This window comes from Dermacentor andersoni, chromosome 2, assembly GCF_023375885.2.
Source record: "Dermacentor andersoni chromosome 2, qqDerAnde1_hic_scaffold, whole genome shotgun sequence".
Taxonomy (NCBI): domain Eukaryota; kingdom Metazoa; phylum Arthropoda; class Arachnida; order Ixodida; family Ixodidae; genus Dermacentor; species Dermacentor andersoni.
The window spans coordinates 83,679,211-83,697,188 of NC_092815.1; the positions used below are offsets into that span (position 1 = coordinate 83,679,211).

The 17,978-nt window shown below is 49.3% G+C and overlaps 1 protein-coding gene across 7 annotated transcripts in view; it reads right to left on the minus strand.

Annotated features, from left to right (window-relative positions):
- Positions 1-17,978, minus strand: part of LOC126541746 (aquaporin-7-like) — a 155,411-nt gene that overhangs the window by 5,102 nt on the left and 132,331 nt on the right. For 3 of the 7 annotated variants that reach the window (XM_050188663.3, XM_055076886.1, XM_050188669.3), the window contains exons 5-6: positions 16,462-16,679; positions 6,998-7,149 (exon numbers count right to left, since the gene is read on the minus strand). In XM_050188663.3, the coding sequence (XP_050044620.1) occupies positions 6,998-7,149; positions 16,462-16,679 (370 nt within the window). Of the gene's footprint in view, positions 1-2,609; positions 2,644-4,581; positions 4,628-6,997; positions 7,150-16,461; positions 16,680-17,978 lie in introns of all 7 variants that reach the window. The other 4 variants (XM_050188664.3, XM_050188665.3, XM_050188667.3 and 1 more) reach the window with 2 other exon arrangements.

The window sequence follows — 17,978 nt, forward strand, 5'->3', positions numbered from 1 at the left end:
AAGGCGCGTCAACGCACCGTCGTGTGGCTACCGCACGAGGCTTCGAAGGAGATACTAAATGACAACGCGACCTGAAGCTCAACGGATTGATCACTGTGTAGAGAGAGAGAGAGAGACAGAAGATGAAAGACAGGGAGGTTAACCAGACGCGCGTCCGGTTTGCTACCCTGGACTGGGGAAGGGATAGATAGATAGATAGATAGATAGATAGATAGATAGATAGATAGATAGATAGATAGATAGATAGATAGATAGATAGATAGATAGATAGATAGATAGATAGATAGATAGATAGATAGATAGATAGATAGATAGATAGATAGATAGATAGATAGATATACTTTCTCGCACTTTTCAAGGTTCGCACCGAGTCTACACACGGTCACCAAGACCTGTCGACTTGAGGCAGTGCCACAGCGCTTTGATGGCTTTCTGTGCCACCGACGCGTACGGCCATGGTCTAAGAATCTCCATTTCCGAAAAAGGTCTCGAGTCCAGCCAGTTCAATGCTGTCCTGAGAGCTTCACGCTCGACGTCGTACTGGGGACACAGACATAGGATGTGTTCAATTGTGTCTATGGTTCCACAAGAGTCGCACGTGGGCGTATCCCTCATTCCAAGGCGGAACAAGTAGGCCCTCGAAAATGCCACCCCGAGCCAGAGGCGGCACAATACTGTCGCCTCAGAACGGGAGACTTTTGGTGGCACCTGTAGCATTTGTGATGGATCAAGTCTATGAAGATTACACTTCGGGAGATTGGGATAATACTAGTATTTGTGTGTCATAGCTTTGGCCACGACATGAAGGTTTCTTGAAGCGCCGGTTCTGGATTAGGGAATTGGAACTGGTCGGGCTTCCAGATAAGCAGACCGGGCGGCTTCGTCGGCGAAGTCATTACCAGCAATGCCGGCATGTCCAGGTCGCCACTGGAATATAATTTCATGCCCTTTAGCGATAGCTTGATGGTGGTCTTCTCGTAATTGTTTCATATATCAGCTACTAATGAGTCCTGTGATATAGGGCAAAATGTAAACTCTGAAGTGGTGCCTTAGAGACGCAAAAGATGACCCGTTTCTGAGGTGTCTCTTGCAAGAGATATTTGACGGCAGCACGCAAGGCTCCAAGCGCTGCCGCCGTTGACGTTGTCATTTGTGTCAGTTTGAATTTCATTGGATCACTGTGCAAAATGGAAGTACAACGCCCACTTTCTGTCGTTGCACCCAAATCATGGGGTCGACGAATTCACTCGGGGGTGAGAGAATTCACGGCACTTTCGCGATATCAGTTCTTGTTTTCTTTTCTGCAGAGATACAGTCTAAGTGTATGGTAAAATTAGAGGTAGCGATGATAGCTGTACTGATAAAATGGAGATGCTGGCCTGGATAAAGCACTGTCTTGCTATACTCCACATATTGGATGGTAGGTGTTACGGCTGCCACCAGTTGGTACGGGCACGATGTTTCGGCGGCGTTCAACAGTGTCTGCTTGAAGCTCGAATTGGATTGACCATCGGAGAGAGGGTCCGGAAGGGAAGACGAGATGATGTAAAAGCAAATAACAGAAGTTTAATACATCGCTACGGGTGAGCGGTGCGTTCCAAGACAAAAAGTACAGAAACATTAAGCATGCGTGCTCCTGCACGCAAGGGCAAAGATCTCTCTTGGCGTCTCGCTAGCCTTCTTATGCTCTACACCATCCGGGCAACCTCATTCTCTCTTGCTCCCTTAGAGGGTCTTGTCAGCACCCTGGTCAACCCACACAGGGGATTACGGAGAAAAACCAGTCCCTGGCAATTCACAGGCATATCAAGGAAAGCCACTCCCTGGCGTAGAGGGCTTGAGCACAGTTCACGTCGTGCCAGCGCACACAGAGGAATTCGGAGAAAGACCACTTATGTCGTAGAGGTGGAGGACGGAGGACAGAGGAGAGTAGGATTTGCACTGACGCATAGTCCCGTCGCACACACCCGACGGACAAATTTCATGTTGGCGAGCGCTACGACTAGGCACGTGTGTATCAGGCGCTTGGTATCCGTTCCATTCATCGCCGCACACAGTGAACCATAACAAAGGCCAAATGACACGGCCGTGAAGATGTCTACATGTAATAAGCTGTTCTTTATTGATGAAAAATAGTAAATTGGTGCATTCTGAAAGTTGCAGGAATGAACTTGAAGCCCCACGAGGAGCGGGAGCAGCGATATTGAGATGTGTTATATTGTAGCGTACCAAGTTTCCACCCTAGGTAGAAAATAATGAACTTGCCAATGCAGCAGCACAGCCTGTTGACTTAGTTAAGCTTAATATTTATGTGTAGTGTGTGTTTAAGCGCATTGGAGCAGCAATGGATATCTGAGCCGATGAGCTGGCTCTGTTATTGATGAAATGAAGGTACGGGACAGGCAGGATTCAAAGGCAAAAAGCAGTGCAAGGGGGAAAAGAAAGGAATGAAAAAATAACAGCATCAAAGACAAGAAGGGCAACTCCTACAAACACGTGCTCTCCGGAAAAGCCACCTCCGCATGTTTCCCTTCAGTCCAACGAAACGAGCAGTGTGCAACGTCGTGAGGGGTGCGCCATGCTTGAGCGTGCTACGACTTCGCACTTACTTTCACATTCGAACCCCGTCTTGTCCGTAAGCATCTGAAAAGTACAGTAACATTGCGCTGTCTTTTCTGGAGCCTGAAAACTTGGTGTGAGTGAAAGGAGAATGGTGGCCTTTGAAAGTTCTGTGTATGCCCCGGGAAGACTGGCGAACTGACATGCTGTAACGACAAGGTGTGCCCCTCGCTTTAACGTGGTCTTCGCTTTAAAGCATATTACTGGAATCGAGGAATGTGGATTAAGAAAGGGCATACTCGCTTTTTCATGGAACGAAAGATGGCCTTGCGAGAGACCAATAGCAGCCTTAGGAAGCAGTCTGCTTTTTATAAATGTACGATGAGAGGACCTCGAGCGCCGTGCTGACTTCGTGATAAACAATGACACCTAGCCTTTTGGGTGCGGTATGACACTTTGTTATATTTCCATAGTTTTTTGTAGACGAAATGCGATGTGTACATTCTTGAAGCTGAATTGTCAGTCAGTGATGAGCATGATCGAATGATTCTGACTCGATACGCAAGTTGATCTTTCTTATCCCAAGTAGACCCAAGGCTACTCGTGATGACAGTTTGCAGCTAGAATTCATTCGCACTAGCAGGCGCAAAGCCATATTTTGTTGGATCGTTATAAATTGAAAGTGACTTTGTGCCGTTCGAGGAGTATTTATTAGCCCCGTACATTTTTAGCGCCATATGTCCTTTGAGTTCAACGTGGTAGCTAAGCGCTAAAACGTAAGCTGGATTTAAACAGTAGTCCCTTACGTAGCAAACACTATGTCTGCTTTTAGAAGCTAGTGGGACTTTCTTATGCGTGTGTATTACAGTGACCCTCCGAAGATTACTATTAATTAACGAAAAATAATTCCGTAAGGATTCGACGTTACAGTAATGCTGTATACCGGATGTTTCAACGACGACCGTATTCGATTATGAAACAATTTGGGAATGATTACAAAGTAACCTTCACTGGCTGTCTGTAACGCACATAGCTTTTAATTAGCTGTTCTTGATGATTTCACTGTCACGAAATATAAATGCTCGAAGGATGTCAACCAATAATAGGGGTCCTGGAACTAGCAATAGTTTCCACGTGTCCGTTTTCAGCACTCTATAGCGAGGAAACTCTTTGCCCTCAAGTATGCTCCTTTGTGCTGAAGTACGCAAGGCAGGCTTAAACTTGGGGTAGGTCGATACGGGAAACGTCAGCAGCATTTTAGCTGCATGTTTGCGGGACGCATATCTCGAAAACAGTTCCTAGTCTGAGCACTCCTACTTATTTTACGTGCCTCGACCAGCGACTGGCTTAAACGACGCATGCAGCAACACGTACGCTATGGGGGTGCCTCTCTCGCCCGCTGGTGTGCAAATTGCTGCCCGCGACACGGTAACGTCCGAGCCTTGGGGGCGCGCCCTCGGACCGCTCAGCACTCAGAACTGGCGTGGCTTCGGTGGAGAAATTTTACACCTTGGCTCTTTCTGGTCTCGCCGTCTTTCTAGAGGGCCGCGTCCGAGTCCGGTGAGTCCACGTCCCAACGTGGATTCCCCGTTGTCCAACGTGGAGCTCGAACCCACGACCCTTACGTTACGAGACTTATGCTCTACAGACTGATATAGCGGGAAAAGCACTACGTTTAAGTGATTCATTTAAAAAAAGGGATTATTAAAATTTAGGAAATAATTTAAAGAGATTATTAGTCATGATCGCCTTATTTCTGGTGTCAGTCACTGAAATACATTTTGACCAGCAAGATTACTGTTTCGTCTGGAGATTTAATTACTTCAGAACCGTCGTCGCTGAAACATTCGGTATAGCGAACCAATCCTGGGGCGTCCTATCTTTCGTTTTGCGCGAATTTGACAGTGCAGGCGGATGATGACAGTCGCCCTGACCTTCCTACGTGCACCTTGTTGCTAATGAACCCAACGCGGTTTCGCGATCTGTGGTTGCTATGGTTGCTCAGTAAGTGACCATTCTTACCTCTAAAAAATTGCCTCATTCTGATTCGCCAATTGGAATCGAGGTGCTGTAAAGTGTGCAGAAGGTATTTTTTATTGGTGCCGTCTACGAAGATGTGGAAGAAAACAACAACAACAAGACACAGTGGAACGAGGAACGCATGTGCGCAATGTTAGTGCTGCAGTTGAGAGAGCATGCGATTATAAGCCTTAGTGCTGAGAACATTCCCCAGGCGAGTTCACGTGTTAGATGTTAGTAAATATAGCGGCGTTAACTGCGAGCACAACCTATAGAACGTTCGACGCGTCGGGCTGCTGTCCCAAGCTTTCATTTGGTATACCAATCTGGAAATCCGCCGTGAGCGAAATCCTGCACGTCTAATTGTTTGTAAGAAACACTGCTACAAGAGTTTCGTATAATTCTTTTTAGCATTTATTCTTCGGCCAACCCCCATTAGACACGACTATTTCGTGATCACACGGTAATTGTGGTTCTATTGCCATGTGTCCCTGACGCTACCTTAGCCTCACGTATAGGCGCAGATAGCAGTGAACTGGTGCGTATTCTGTTCAGTGAGCCTTCTCTTTTTCTATTTTAATGTTTTACAGCATCTTCTTCCTTTCTCAGCGCAGAGCAGCCATCCTGACGCTTTTCTTGGCTAGCCTCCCTGCATTCCTCGAATCGTATCCTCTCTAAGACACCGTTCAGGACACTACTTAAGACAGCATTTACGAGAATATCTGTACTTCACAGAAGACTGCCGCTTAGAACTCTTTCATCAGTATGAATCACTGATAAACCACGTATAGTGTCATAGCCTCTGAGAAAATGTCACCGATCGTTCAGCCTCAGTTATTATTGTACGTAATGTGCCTCAGTGTGAAACGTCATATTAACTGCTCTTGGCACGGCGTTCCCTCATGAACCTTTAAGAGAAGGAAAATTTATCTCTTACTTTGATAACGAACTCTCTCTGTACATTTTTAACACATTTCCTTACGCAAGCAAATTTCAGATACGGAATGTATTATGCTCGATGTTAAACGTTGGACTACATGTGACGTTAGTTTCGCGGAAGGCTACAGAAGATTAAAATGAGTGAAATGATCAATTGTATAGCAAAGCCAGTGGCATCCATATAGGGAATTTCTTTAGCGTTGTTCTGTGCTCTTCAGAATTTCGCCAAGCAAACGGCATAGTCCAGTGTTTGTGAAGCTCACTTCTATCCTGTTTTCTGTTCAGATTTGCAGGTAAACGCGTTCTCTTAATCATAGCAACCAGCTAAACTACACCGTCTTTCAGCATTGGTGCTCTGGAATGGTATGATTTGCTGTTAACACATGAAAAATTCCATCGCCGCAAAGACTTTGACTTGACATTTCCATCCTTGATTCTACGCTACAGTTACCATGCCAATCAATCTTGTACTTTTACATAGCCTATGGGCTTACCAAAAAGCCATTGTCGCTAGTAGAGACCAATTCTTCATAACTTTAGAACAGTCAGTCGGACGAAGCGCTCCTAGAACCTGTTAATTTTTGCGCGAGCAGTGAGACCTCGGGACATGAATGCGGTATAGGCCAAAATGTCCCCGGAGCGTTTCGTAAGCTGGCTAAAGGACATTGGGTACGAAATGCGCAAAGTTGTTTCCATAACCTTGAGATCAACGAAGCGCTTTAGCATAGTTGAGGTCTACTAGCCTAAACGTATACCAAAACACTAAAGAAAGACGCAAGCGGTGCTGATGGCGACTTCTTGTGACGCTCTGACTAGCCATAACAAGTAAACATTTTCTCGTGCTGCACGACTGTTCCTTTCGAAAAACATTGGGGAAAAAAAAAGTATCCTTTTGATGAGTGGAACTCTTGCTCCAGCATAGATAATTGCAGCACAGCCTGGGTTGAATGGAACAGAAAATACTTATTAAATATGTTGGTGGCGCACTGATTTGTTATAAGGGAAGAACTTGCATAGAGGTGAAAAATAAAGTTATATATCGTGCGGAGGATGCCTCCTCCGCGCACAAAATCCCAAGCCGAATGCCGGGCTGGAGTGAAATCTGCTTGTGGCGAGCCGTGTATGCATGTGTTCCTACTAACCCTTTATGCACTACGCGAAAGTCTGTCATTTGGGGCGCATGCGCCGTCACAACGAGGGAGCTGCTGCTGCACGGCTTAAATATTGTGCGCGCTTTGGTTAAACACAGCGCTGCAGGGGGCCACCATCGGCGCTGCTCCTATAGGGTCTTCGCTCTCCAGTATTTTGGCACACGTCGGTGCTATGCTGAATCTCTATATTATACGCGAGTTTCGTGGCGTTGATGATTTTAGGTGCAGCGGTTTGCACTACCGGAGCACGTGCTAAGTCTTGGGACAGAAACTCGACTCGTGGCTTTAGCCGCCTCCCCGTAAACAGCGTATAGGGAAACTGTACGCACCGTCCTTGGCAGATACCGCGTTACCGCTGTCCATGTCGTAGCTCGATCCGGGCCAGTGGAGCTCCACAGCCAGCGTGTACAACCAGGCGCCCACGATGGCGCCGATATGCGGGCCCACGATGGGCACCCAGAACCAATTGTAATCCCGGTAGCTGCGCACCAAAGGGTAAAACAGAGCATGCTTCACCTCATGTGCAATGAGATCCCACAAGCTAAGCCTGATATTCGTACTGGCTCTATGCTGTTGAAGTATGTTTCACATGGACACTCTTTATTCGCAAAAAGTGGGGTAAAATAAGAAAAAAACTAGAAAGTGAGACCAGTTCAGGGAAAATCGATGGTTTATGTGTTTTGTATAAAGTTGTGTGGTCCGCAAGTGGACTCGAATTATGTGGGACACGTATAAAGAGGTCTGATTTGGACCAGTAGAGATCACCACAGTGACAGCCGTGCGTATATACCACAAAGTGGTATACTACTACTACAGTACTACACACTACAGTACTACTACACTACTACAGTACTACAGTACCGTGTTACGTTTCGCCTACAACGCGCGGTAATGCCGGCGCGGATGCAACGGACGCCGGGGCTTCGCTCAAAGCGGCAGACATTTTGGCCCGTTCAACGCCGCCGCAACGCCCCCCCCGCCAAGCGTGTCCAGGCGTGTTTCAGTGCCACGTGTCTTCGTATGTGCGTGTGTGTGTGTGTGCCCACGCTTGTCAAAGCGCGGCAGCCGGGGAGCGGAGCTCCCCAAGTGAGGAGCCAGCAGGTCTGTCCGTCGGCGGGTTGGCGATGCGTCACTACACTCGGCTCACCATGTCTCTCGGCTCGACCGTGCGCGCCGTCGTGGGCTCATGCTCCGCCGTCGCGTGGGCTCATCCCGTGACCTTCCTTCTGGCCCGCGACGCCGAGAGTATAAGAGCAGCTGCCCCCGGACGCCAGGAGGGAGGCTCCGATTTGTACTGTTGAAGTTACGTGCTCTCCCGTCTCTCCACTTCGGTCGACCTGACCGGCCGCTCTTTTGCTATGTTAGAATAAACAAGTTGTTCTGTTACCAGTCTTCTCATGCTTTGCCGGGACCTTCGGATGCTTCCAGTGCCCCAGGCCGCCAGGCCAACGCTACCCTTGGGGCTTGCGACCCATTCGCAATAACGGGCGTCAGCACCGAGTCCCCAACAACTGGTTGCCAGCGGTGAGATCGCGACAACGGAGGCCAGCAGCGAAGAGATGCGGTTGACTGTATGCTGAGCAGCACAACGACCATCCGGGAGCAGTGCAACGAGCCCTGTGTGATGACTGGTTGCCTGCAGCGGAACGACTGCGCTGAATTCTTGGCTGCGAGGTTTGGTGAGTGCGGGACTTTCTTCTTCTGAGTTTTGCCAGGCTTTTGTTAGTGTCAGAAACAGAGCTGGTAATTGTGGTTGTCGTTGCTGCCGGGTTAGTTTGCGGCAAGACAATAGTAGGCAGTAGAGAAAGCAGCATTCAGAGCAGCCATGGATTTGAAGTCGTTGCGCAAACCGAAATTGCTGGAGCTTGCAAGAGAGTTGGGTCTGGATGTCTCAGACAAACTCAGAAAACCAGAACTGCTAAGGGCTATTCTTGAGTTAGAAGCTGAGGATGACGAGCTGTCGGAATGCCTTGAGACCATTGAGGAGAGGGAGACGGCAAAAAGACAGGAGCGCGAACGTAAAGAACAGAAAGAGAAAGATGAGCGTGAACGAAAAGAACAGAAAGAAAAAGAAGAGCGCGAACACGCTTTGGAAATGAAGCGTCTCGAGTTAGAGATGGAACGCGCTCGTAATGGAAGTCAGGCACACGGTGCAGGAGAACGAGTATTGTTCAAAATGACTGACCTGATGCGGCCGTTTAAGCTTGGAGAGGACATTGGTTTGTTCCTGGTTAACTTTGAGCGAACGTGCGAGAAGCAGGGGTTCTCTCGGGAAACGTGGCCACAGCGCTTGCTCACTTTGCTACCCGGCGAGGCGGCCGACGTAGTCGCTCGCTTGGAGAGAGAGGAGGCAGAGGATTTCGACAAAGTGAAATCGAGTCTGCTAAAAAAGTACCGGCTGTCAGCGGAGGCGTTCCGTCGGAAGTTTCGGGAAAATGAGAAAGGCAAAAGTGAGTCATATACAGAGTTTGCCTACAGGCTTATGTCAAACATGCAGGAGTGGCTCAAAGAAGAGAAAGCGTTTGGTGACCACGAGAAAGTTCTGCAGTGTTTCGGGCTAGAACAGTTTTATAGTCGGTTACCTGAGAACGTGCGGTACTGGGTCTTGGATAGGCCAGACGTTAGTACGGTGGCTAGAGCCGCTGAGTTAGCCGAGGAGTTTGTGACGCGTCGGGCTCGTGGAGCTAAGGACGGTCAAAAGGGTGAATTTGGCTCCAAGTTTGAGAGGCCAAAGTTCACGCCCATGAGAGCAAAGGGGGACACACGTAGTGCGGATGCGAGTGAAAGCAGTCCGACCGAACGTACGGAGACGGCGGCAACCGAAGCCGAACGCAGAAAGCGGTTCGAGACGAGGCAAGCGCGCGTTTGTTATACGTGCCAGAAGCCGGGTCACTTTTCGGCGCAGTGTCCAGAAACAAAAACAAAAGTCGTGTTTTTGTCTTTATGCAGCACTGACGAGAACATGAAGCTTCTCGAGCCTTACATGCGAGACCTCCTCGTGAACGGGAAAGAGTGCCGAGTGCTTCGCGATTCCGCAGCTACAATGGATGTAGTTCACCCCTCTTACGTAGAACCCGATATGTTCACGGGCGAGTGCGCATGGATCAAGCAAGCAGTGGAAGCTCATAGCGTGTGTCTGCCGGTAGCAAAAGTGCTTGTTGAAGGACCTTTCGGAGCACTTGAGACGGAGGCCGCAGTGTCATCTATGCTGCCCCCCCAGTACCCGTACCTATTTTCGAACAGGTCCGATCACCTCCTGCGCGAGAAGGGGCTTTTGTTTGGTGAGGCTAGCGTTCAGGCCTTAACCAGATCGAAGGTTCGGGAGCTCGCTGCAAAGGCGGTAGTTGCGGGACCGACGTTGTCAAACAATGAAAAAGGGTCAGAGGTGCAGCAAGCTGATATTCAGAGCACGCCCGAACTGAATAAAATTGAGCCTGTAGCGTTAAAGGCACCAGATACTGGGGAGGAAAATCCCGACACGGGAAAGTTAGAAGAGCTGTCTCCAGATTTGCTCATCGCGCCTACGTCAGACGGATTTAACAGGTTGCTAAAAGTCAGCCGGTCGGCTTTGATAGCCGAGCAAAAGAAGGATGGCAGCCTAGAAAACATACGCTGCATTATCAAGGAAGGTATCGCCAAGAAAAATGCTCGCTTTGTGGAAAGAGGTGGGGTCCTGTACCGGAAGTATCTAGACCGCAGGGGAGTGGAGTTCGATCAGCTGATCGTGCCTCAATGCTATCGTCAGGATCTGTTGCGCTTGTCGCATGGGGGTTCGTGGTCCGGACACCTAGGAGTTAAGAAAACTAAGGACCGTCTCTTGCAAGAGTACTATTGGCCAGGGTGTTTTCGGGACGCAGACCACTTTGTGAAGACATGCGACACCTGTCAGCGGGTGGGCAAGCCAGGGGACAAATCGAGGGCGCCGTTGAAGTTGGTACCTATCATTACGGAGCCTTTTAGACGGCTCGTTATTGATACAGTGGGACCTCTGCCGGTAACAGCCACGGGGTACCGACACATTTTGACTGTGATCTGCCCAGCGACAAAGTTCCCTGAAGCAGTGCCGCTTAAAGAACTCAGCTCAGTTGAGATAGTCAATGCACTACTGTCCATATTTGCGCGAGTTGGTTTTCCTGCAGAAATCCAGTCAGATCAGGGTACAGTGTTTACTAGCGCTTTGACGACAGCCTTTCTCGAAAGGTGCGGGGTAAGGCTGTTACACAGCTCAGTGCACCACCCCCAGTCGAATTCCGTTGAGAAGCTCCACTCCGTCATGAAGCGCGTGTTGAGAGCATTGTGTTTTGAACATCAAACTGACTGGGAGCTGTGTGCCTGGAGTGATGTTTGCATTAAGGACCGCGCCGCATGCGGCTACGGGGTTTTCGCCAGCTGAACTGGTGTATGGTCGCTCGCTGCGATCTCCGCTTCGCATGCTTCGAGAATCATGGGAAGGCAGGGGCGACGACCCAGTCGTGGTAGAGTACGTGCTTAAGCTCCTCGAACGCTTAAGAAGGGCACAGGAGTTGTCAGGTGAAGCAATGGCAGAGGCCCAGCAGAGGGCCAAGGTTTATTATGATCGGACAGCCAGGGCCCGTCGTTTTGAGGTGGGCGATGAGGTCATGATATTGCGCACATCGCTAAAGAACAAACTCGACGTGCAGTGGGAGGGCCCAGCACGGATTGTTCAAAAACTGTCGGACGTTAACTACGTGGTGAGTCTGCCAGGAAAGCGGAAAGCACAGCAAGTTTACCATTGTAATCTGCTCAAACCCTATAAGCAACGGGAAGCAGTGGTGTGCATGATGGTAAACGTTCCCGAAGAGCTTCCGGTCGAGCTTCCGGGACTAGGCTCAGTGACGAACAGGAAAGACACCGATCAAGTCATTAGTGACTTAATAAGTAAAACATCGCTGTCGCCTGAGCAGAAAACCGAACTACACCAGCTCTTACAAGAGTTTCAAGGTCTGTTCTCTGAGAGGCCTGGTAGGACTTCTGTCCTTACTCATGACATAGAACTTACCTCCCCAGAGCCAGTACGATCCAAGGCGTACCGGGTGTCACCCCGCCAGAGCGATATTATGGAGGCTGAGGTAAAGAAAATGCTACAGCTCGGTGTTATTGAAGCGGGTGAGAGTGATTATACCTCCCCTTTGATTTTAGTTGAGGTACCGGGCAAGGAACCTCGTCCTTGCGTCGACTACCGCAGGCTTAATTCCATCACTAAGGATCAAATTTATCCGATCCCTAACATCGAGGAGCGCCTTGAGAGAGTGAGTAGCGCTCAGTTTATTTCCACCCTAGATCTTGTCAGGGGTTATTGGCAGGTTCCACTTACAGAAGAGGCTAGTAGGTATGCGGCGTTCATTTCACCAATGGGGACATTCCGTCCTAAAGTTTTGAGTTTTGGTTTGAAGAACGCGCCATACTGCTTTTCAAGCCTCATGGATAAAGTGTTGCGGGGACAGCAAGAATTCGCTTTACCGTATCTAGACGACGTAGCGATATTCTCCGCATCGTGGCCTGAGCATATGGCCCACTTGCGGGCAGTGCTAACCCGCCTGCGCGATGCGGGCTTGACAGTCAAGGCTCCCAAGTGCCAGTTAGCACAGGCCGAGGTTGTCTACCTCGGACACGTGATTGGTCGGGGTCGTCGCCGCCCCTCTGAAATAAAGGTGGCCGCTGTGCGAGACTTCCCGCAACCGCGCACGAAGACCGATATTCGGTCGTTCTTAGGTGTCGCCGGCTACTATCAGAGGTACATCCCCAGGTACTCTGATATCGCGGCTCCCTTGACGGATGCTCTAAGAAAGACAGAGCCGCAAACAGTCGTCTGGGATGAGCCGAAGGAAAGAGCTTTTAGCGCCCTAAAGAGCGCCCTAACAAGCCAGCCTGTGCTACGATCGCCCGACTACACAAAAGGGTTCGTTGTTCAGTGTGATGCTAGTGAGCGAGGCATGGGCGTTGTACTGTGCCAACGGGAAAATGGAGAAGTAGAACACCCCGTCCTGTATGCTAGTCGTAAGCTGACGAGTCGTGAGCAGGCGTACAGCGCCACCGAGAAAGAGTGTGCGTGTATCGTGTGGGCCGTTCAGAAATTGTCATGTTACCTAGCTGGCTCGAGGTTTATCATTGAGACGGATCACTGCCCTCTCCAATGGCTGCAGACCATCTCTCCCAAAAATGGCCGCCTCCTGCGCTGGAGCCTCGCTTTGCAACAATGTTCCTTTGAGGTGCGTTACAAAAAGGGGAATCTCAACGGTAACGCCGATGGCTTAAGTCGAAGCCCCTAACGTGGGAATCAGCCTCAAAATTGCTTGTTACGGATGTTTTTCTTCCTGAGGCAGGATTTTTTTTAACTTATTGCTTTTGTGTAGTGTTTCAAAGTGATGATGTGCTATCTAGTGCAATTTTCCGATTTGTGGACGCGTTCTGAGTGCTGCTAAACTACTGTAAGGAACTAGGCAGCAGTATAAAAGGGGAAAGAGCCTGGCAGGGCTTAGTGAGGGTTGTGCCGTGCTTGCTGACTGAGCGGTTGACATTCGGCGTAGTTCTAACGCTTGCCGGAAACGAGAACAAAAATGTCAACTCTCCCGAAGTCACTTTGCAGTGTCCTGTGTGCACCTGAACGTGAGAACGAGGGCTTCTCTGTGCGCTGCGCTCAAGAAACGCCAAAGGACGCCCGACTTCGGTTATGAGCATCATCGAACGACATCCCTCCGGACAGCGGATGCAGTCCCCTGACCATCGGGATCTCCTTCCCCCGGCGGGGCGGTCTGTTACGCTTCGCCTACAACGCGCGGTAATGCCGGCGCGGATGCAACGGACGCCGGGGCTTCGCTCAAAGCGGCAGACATTTTGGCCCGTTCAACGCCGCCGCAACGCCCCCCCCCGCCAAGCGTGTCCAGGCGTGTTTCAGTGCCACGTGTCTTCGTATGTGCGTGTGTGTGTGTGTGCCCACGCTTGTCAAAGCGCGGCAGCCGGGGAGCGGAGCTCCCCAAGTGAGGAGCCAGCAGGTCTGTCCGTCGGCGGGTTGGCGATGCGTCACTACACTCGGCTCACCATGTCTCTCGGCTCGACCGTGCGCGCCGTCGTGGGCTCATGCTCCGCCGTCGCGTGGGCTCATCCCGTGACCTTCCTTCTGGCCCGCGACGCCGAGAGTATAAGAGCAGCTGCCCCCGGACGCCAGGAGGGAGGCTCCGATTTGTACTGTTGAAGTTACGTGCTCTCCCGTCTCTCCACTTCGGTCGACCTGACCGGCCGCTCTTTTGCTATGTTAGAATAAACAAGTTGTTCTGTTACCAGTCTTCTCATGCTTTGCCGGGACCTTCGGATGCTTCCAGTGCCCCAGGCCGCCAGGCCAACGCTACCCTTGGGGCTTGCGACCCATTCGCAATAACGGGCGTCAGCACCGAGTCCCCAACAACCGCAAGTTCTATAGTACTTTGTGGTATACTGATGCCGGAGAGCAGAATGAAGACGTGGACGTAGGTAGCCGTTCTGAGGCCACCGTGTAGACGGCACTAGCGGCCGCAATCCAGCTCTAAAGGAGTTCAACGATCAGAAGTACAGCTGTTGGTGGCTAACGCCACAGTTGTAGTGGATCCATATCGACCCAACCGAATGAGCTGGCTGTGCTGGCATTGTGGGCTCAAATAATCGGCTGGGAAAGCACACAAAGGCTCTTCAAACTGTTTCAGATATTTCAGCGCCACTTTCTAATCAGGATCGGAACATTGTAAATGTAGGTCAAATTTAAGAACGACGTTACGCGTTCTCCATTTAACAAAAGAGATTATTTCCATGTGTTTTACCTAACATAAGCGGTATTGCACCCTGGATGATGTCCCTGAGTGGTCAGCGCCGAAACTCAAAAGCCCCGTTGCAATCGACTCGAGGAAAGCCGGTCTCTCGTGTATTGGGGGCACGTTAAAGATCGCCTTGCGGTAAAAATTAATCCGGAGTCTCCCACTACGGCGTGCCTCATAAATTGTGGTTTTGGCACGCAAAACCCCAGAATTAAGTTCACTCGAGCAAGTCATCGCTGTCCCCAAGTATAGTAGAATATAGTAGTAGAGAGACTGCGCACAGCATCACCATACAAAACATATTGAGTACAGATGAGGCGAACATGCGCAATGGATCTGAGGCAGTTACCAAGCGAGTTACACACGTAAACTTGTGCAGAATCTTTTGGACCACTGCACTTCAACCCTTCCAATTATTCTTGTTTTTCTCTTTCCCTTCACCTTCCGCCCCTTCTGCAAAGGGGCGAATGGGGGAAGGACGAGGGGTAGGATGACCAATTCAACACGTTCAAGGAAGGTGATGAGAGGGGCTAATTAATGGCTGTTGTCCTATGTCCGAAAAAAACGGAGGCAGAAGAACACGAACAAACGAATGGTACGCCAGCTTACAACTCGTTTGTTAATGCAAGGTCAAGTGTACATATACATAGGTTAAGAATCAGACTGAAATACAAGTGTACAATCTGAAAGCAACCAAAAACGGCTTTTTTTTTTTAACACCTGTATTTCAATCTCAGTGCTACCCTTTATATCTACGTGATATGACAACAATAAACTGTAGTAACTTTGCGCACCACCTGTTTGTCCGTGTTTTTTTGTTCCCGTCTTTCCGTCGTTTTGATCTTGTACATAGTGCAAGAAGAAAGTATTGACCCAGGAGCTTTGTCCAGCATTATGACCATTGCTGCTGGTCCTCATCAAACGCATGAAAGGATCCCGCGAACCTGACCCACCATCATATCTAGATCAAAACGAACACTTACTTTAATAAGGACCACTCCAACAAAGCGTCATTAAAAAACGAAAAAATGCCGACGACTACCCATACAAAGGTCCTCATTGCCGTCCAAAACAGCGGTGAATGACCTAAAGATCGACGGCAAAGATAACGACAACGGTGGTCCCGTCTCCTGCTTGACTCTCGCAGGCGTCGTTACCTCGTACTGTAATTTGCAAAGTATACGTATGTGTAACGACGTCGACGATAACATGACGATAATGACGGCGTGAGGATTATATTGCCATGAGTAATTACGTATCTTTTCCAGTGACCACCTTTCTTCGGCTAACAAACGTTAAAGACTGTCGCTCAGCGCATAACGCGCCTTCCCTGTATCGGAAGTTTCTCGAAGGTCATCGATGATTCTAAGAGTCATATCTGCTGCCTATGTTGTCGCCGTACCTTGCGTAATCCTGCAAGAGATTCGTGTACATGCATACTATACTGTGCCGCTATAACGCAAAACTATTCCAATCTGGTTTTATTCCAAACCGGCCATTAGCCCTCCATGATAGGTCAAAATGCCTCGGGCTCGGCCCATTTGGGAGTGGCGCCCGCCCATATGGGCTGGACTCTAACCAATCTGAGCTATCGCTAATGGCCGATTGGAATTGGAATAGTTTTACTTTAATGGAGTATATTCTAGAGCTTACGCGAACACCAACAATAGGGCTCGAAGGTTCATATACACGAACCTTCTAGCTCTACCTTTCATATATAATGGTACGACGATGACACTAAGAAAGCTCCGAAAAAGACCCAAAAGTACGTACATCGCGGTCTCAAGCCCGAGTTGCGGGTGGGGAGAAGGATCAAATCGGCCTACTTATTCTGTCTGGAAGAACGCGAAGCAGGTCACTGCTGACGTGCTCGCTGAAACAGATCGCTGCTGACACGCGGGTGATCCCTCGCGTCGTGTGCACAGGCGCGACTGTCTGCGCTAGTTCCGGCCCACCGGAGAGCCCCCATGAGCACGGGTGCTGCGTACCTGAAGACCTCAACACCCCATCCGGCCATGGCAGTGAACACCCTGGGTGCCAGGTCTCGCGCCGGGTTCAGGGGCGCTCCACAGTTGTAGCCAAAGCAGAGGATGAGCGCGCCCAGGGCGAGGCCGATGAAGAGCGGCTGCATGCCCTGCGGCACGGACATGTTGCGCGAGTCCGTGATGGCCAGGATGACGAGTACCAGCAGCGCGGTACCCACTATCTGCGCGGAAGGAAATGGAAAGAAAAAGAAAATTAAGGAGGAACCAAGTCGACCGAAAGATATAGACGAAGTCACGTTGTCTTGCTTTGCGCAATCTGTACGTTCAGAGCATATTCAGATGTCGTCAGTAACGCGGACAGAGCAGATTCGCCCATAGTGAGTAATGGGGAAACTGTAATAATTACTGTGGTGATACTATGGCAGTGAATTCACGCGACTTGCCTTCTTCATGCGCATGAGCGGATCGGGAGTGCTTACTAGAGCCTATAGCACACAGAAATATGTCCCCAAACGTAAATCAGCACACACATAAAAAGAACTGTCTGCGTTCAGTTTTTACGTTGGGTGTTGAGTTTCTCCTTACGCGCAGTGTATCTATGTGCCTTTTCTGCATATATCTTCCCGCGCATTAGAAAACGGTTCCAGTTGCTATCCAACCATGCATCATTTTGCCACATTACTGTCATGCCCGTTATTGCATGATGTACAGTATACCGTAATCGCGCACCAATTAGCTAAGAAAAATTCATATTTGTCGGAATAACAGCATAACGCATAAGAGCATATTTGGGCTTCGTGCACTGTAAACAGGTTTGACCCTTTTAGGGAGTTTTGGCCTCGTTGCATAACTTCAGCCCTTAAGGGAGGACAATATCCTCCATTCGAACGGAGTTTTTTTTCACACCCTTGTGTTTGGTGGTGTTATGGGGAATTATGGGAGTTTTTCAATTCTCCTTTGAACACCAACCCCTGAGTGGTTGCAGGAGTCTATATGGAGAATTATGGGAGGTTTTTAATTCTCCTTTGAACACCAACCCCCGAGTGGTTGCAGGAGTCTATATGGGGAACGTTGGGAGTTTTTCATTCCTCTTTTGAACACCAGAACTATGGAAGTTCTTATGAGGAGCTTTGGGAGCTTTTACAAGTTGACATGGGTATTTTATTTTGCTTCTTATGGGAATTTATAGGAGAAGCGATGGGAGTTCTTACGTACATATTTTCGGAAACGTTTGGCTTCTTAAGGGCGTTTTGAAGGATACCTTTGGGAAATTATTTTACCTCCTTGTAGGAGTGCTTAGGTGTAAACCTGGGAGCAACCGTTCCCATATTTTGGGAGCTCTGCTTAAGGGAGCACTTATGGATAGTTTTGAGAGTTCGATTTTTGCTTTTTATGGGAACATATACGAGAATGCTTGGGAGTGAATTTTTACAGCTTTAGGGAGCTGTTTTACTAAGGGAGTTTTAAACAAATGTTTTGGGAGTGCATTTTAGCTCCTTATTAGGGCTTTTACAGGTAGG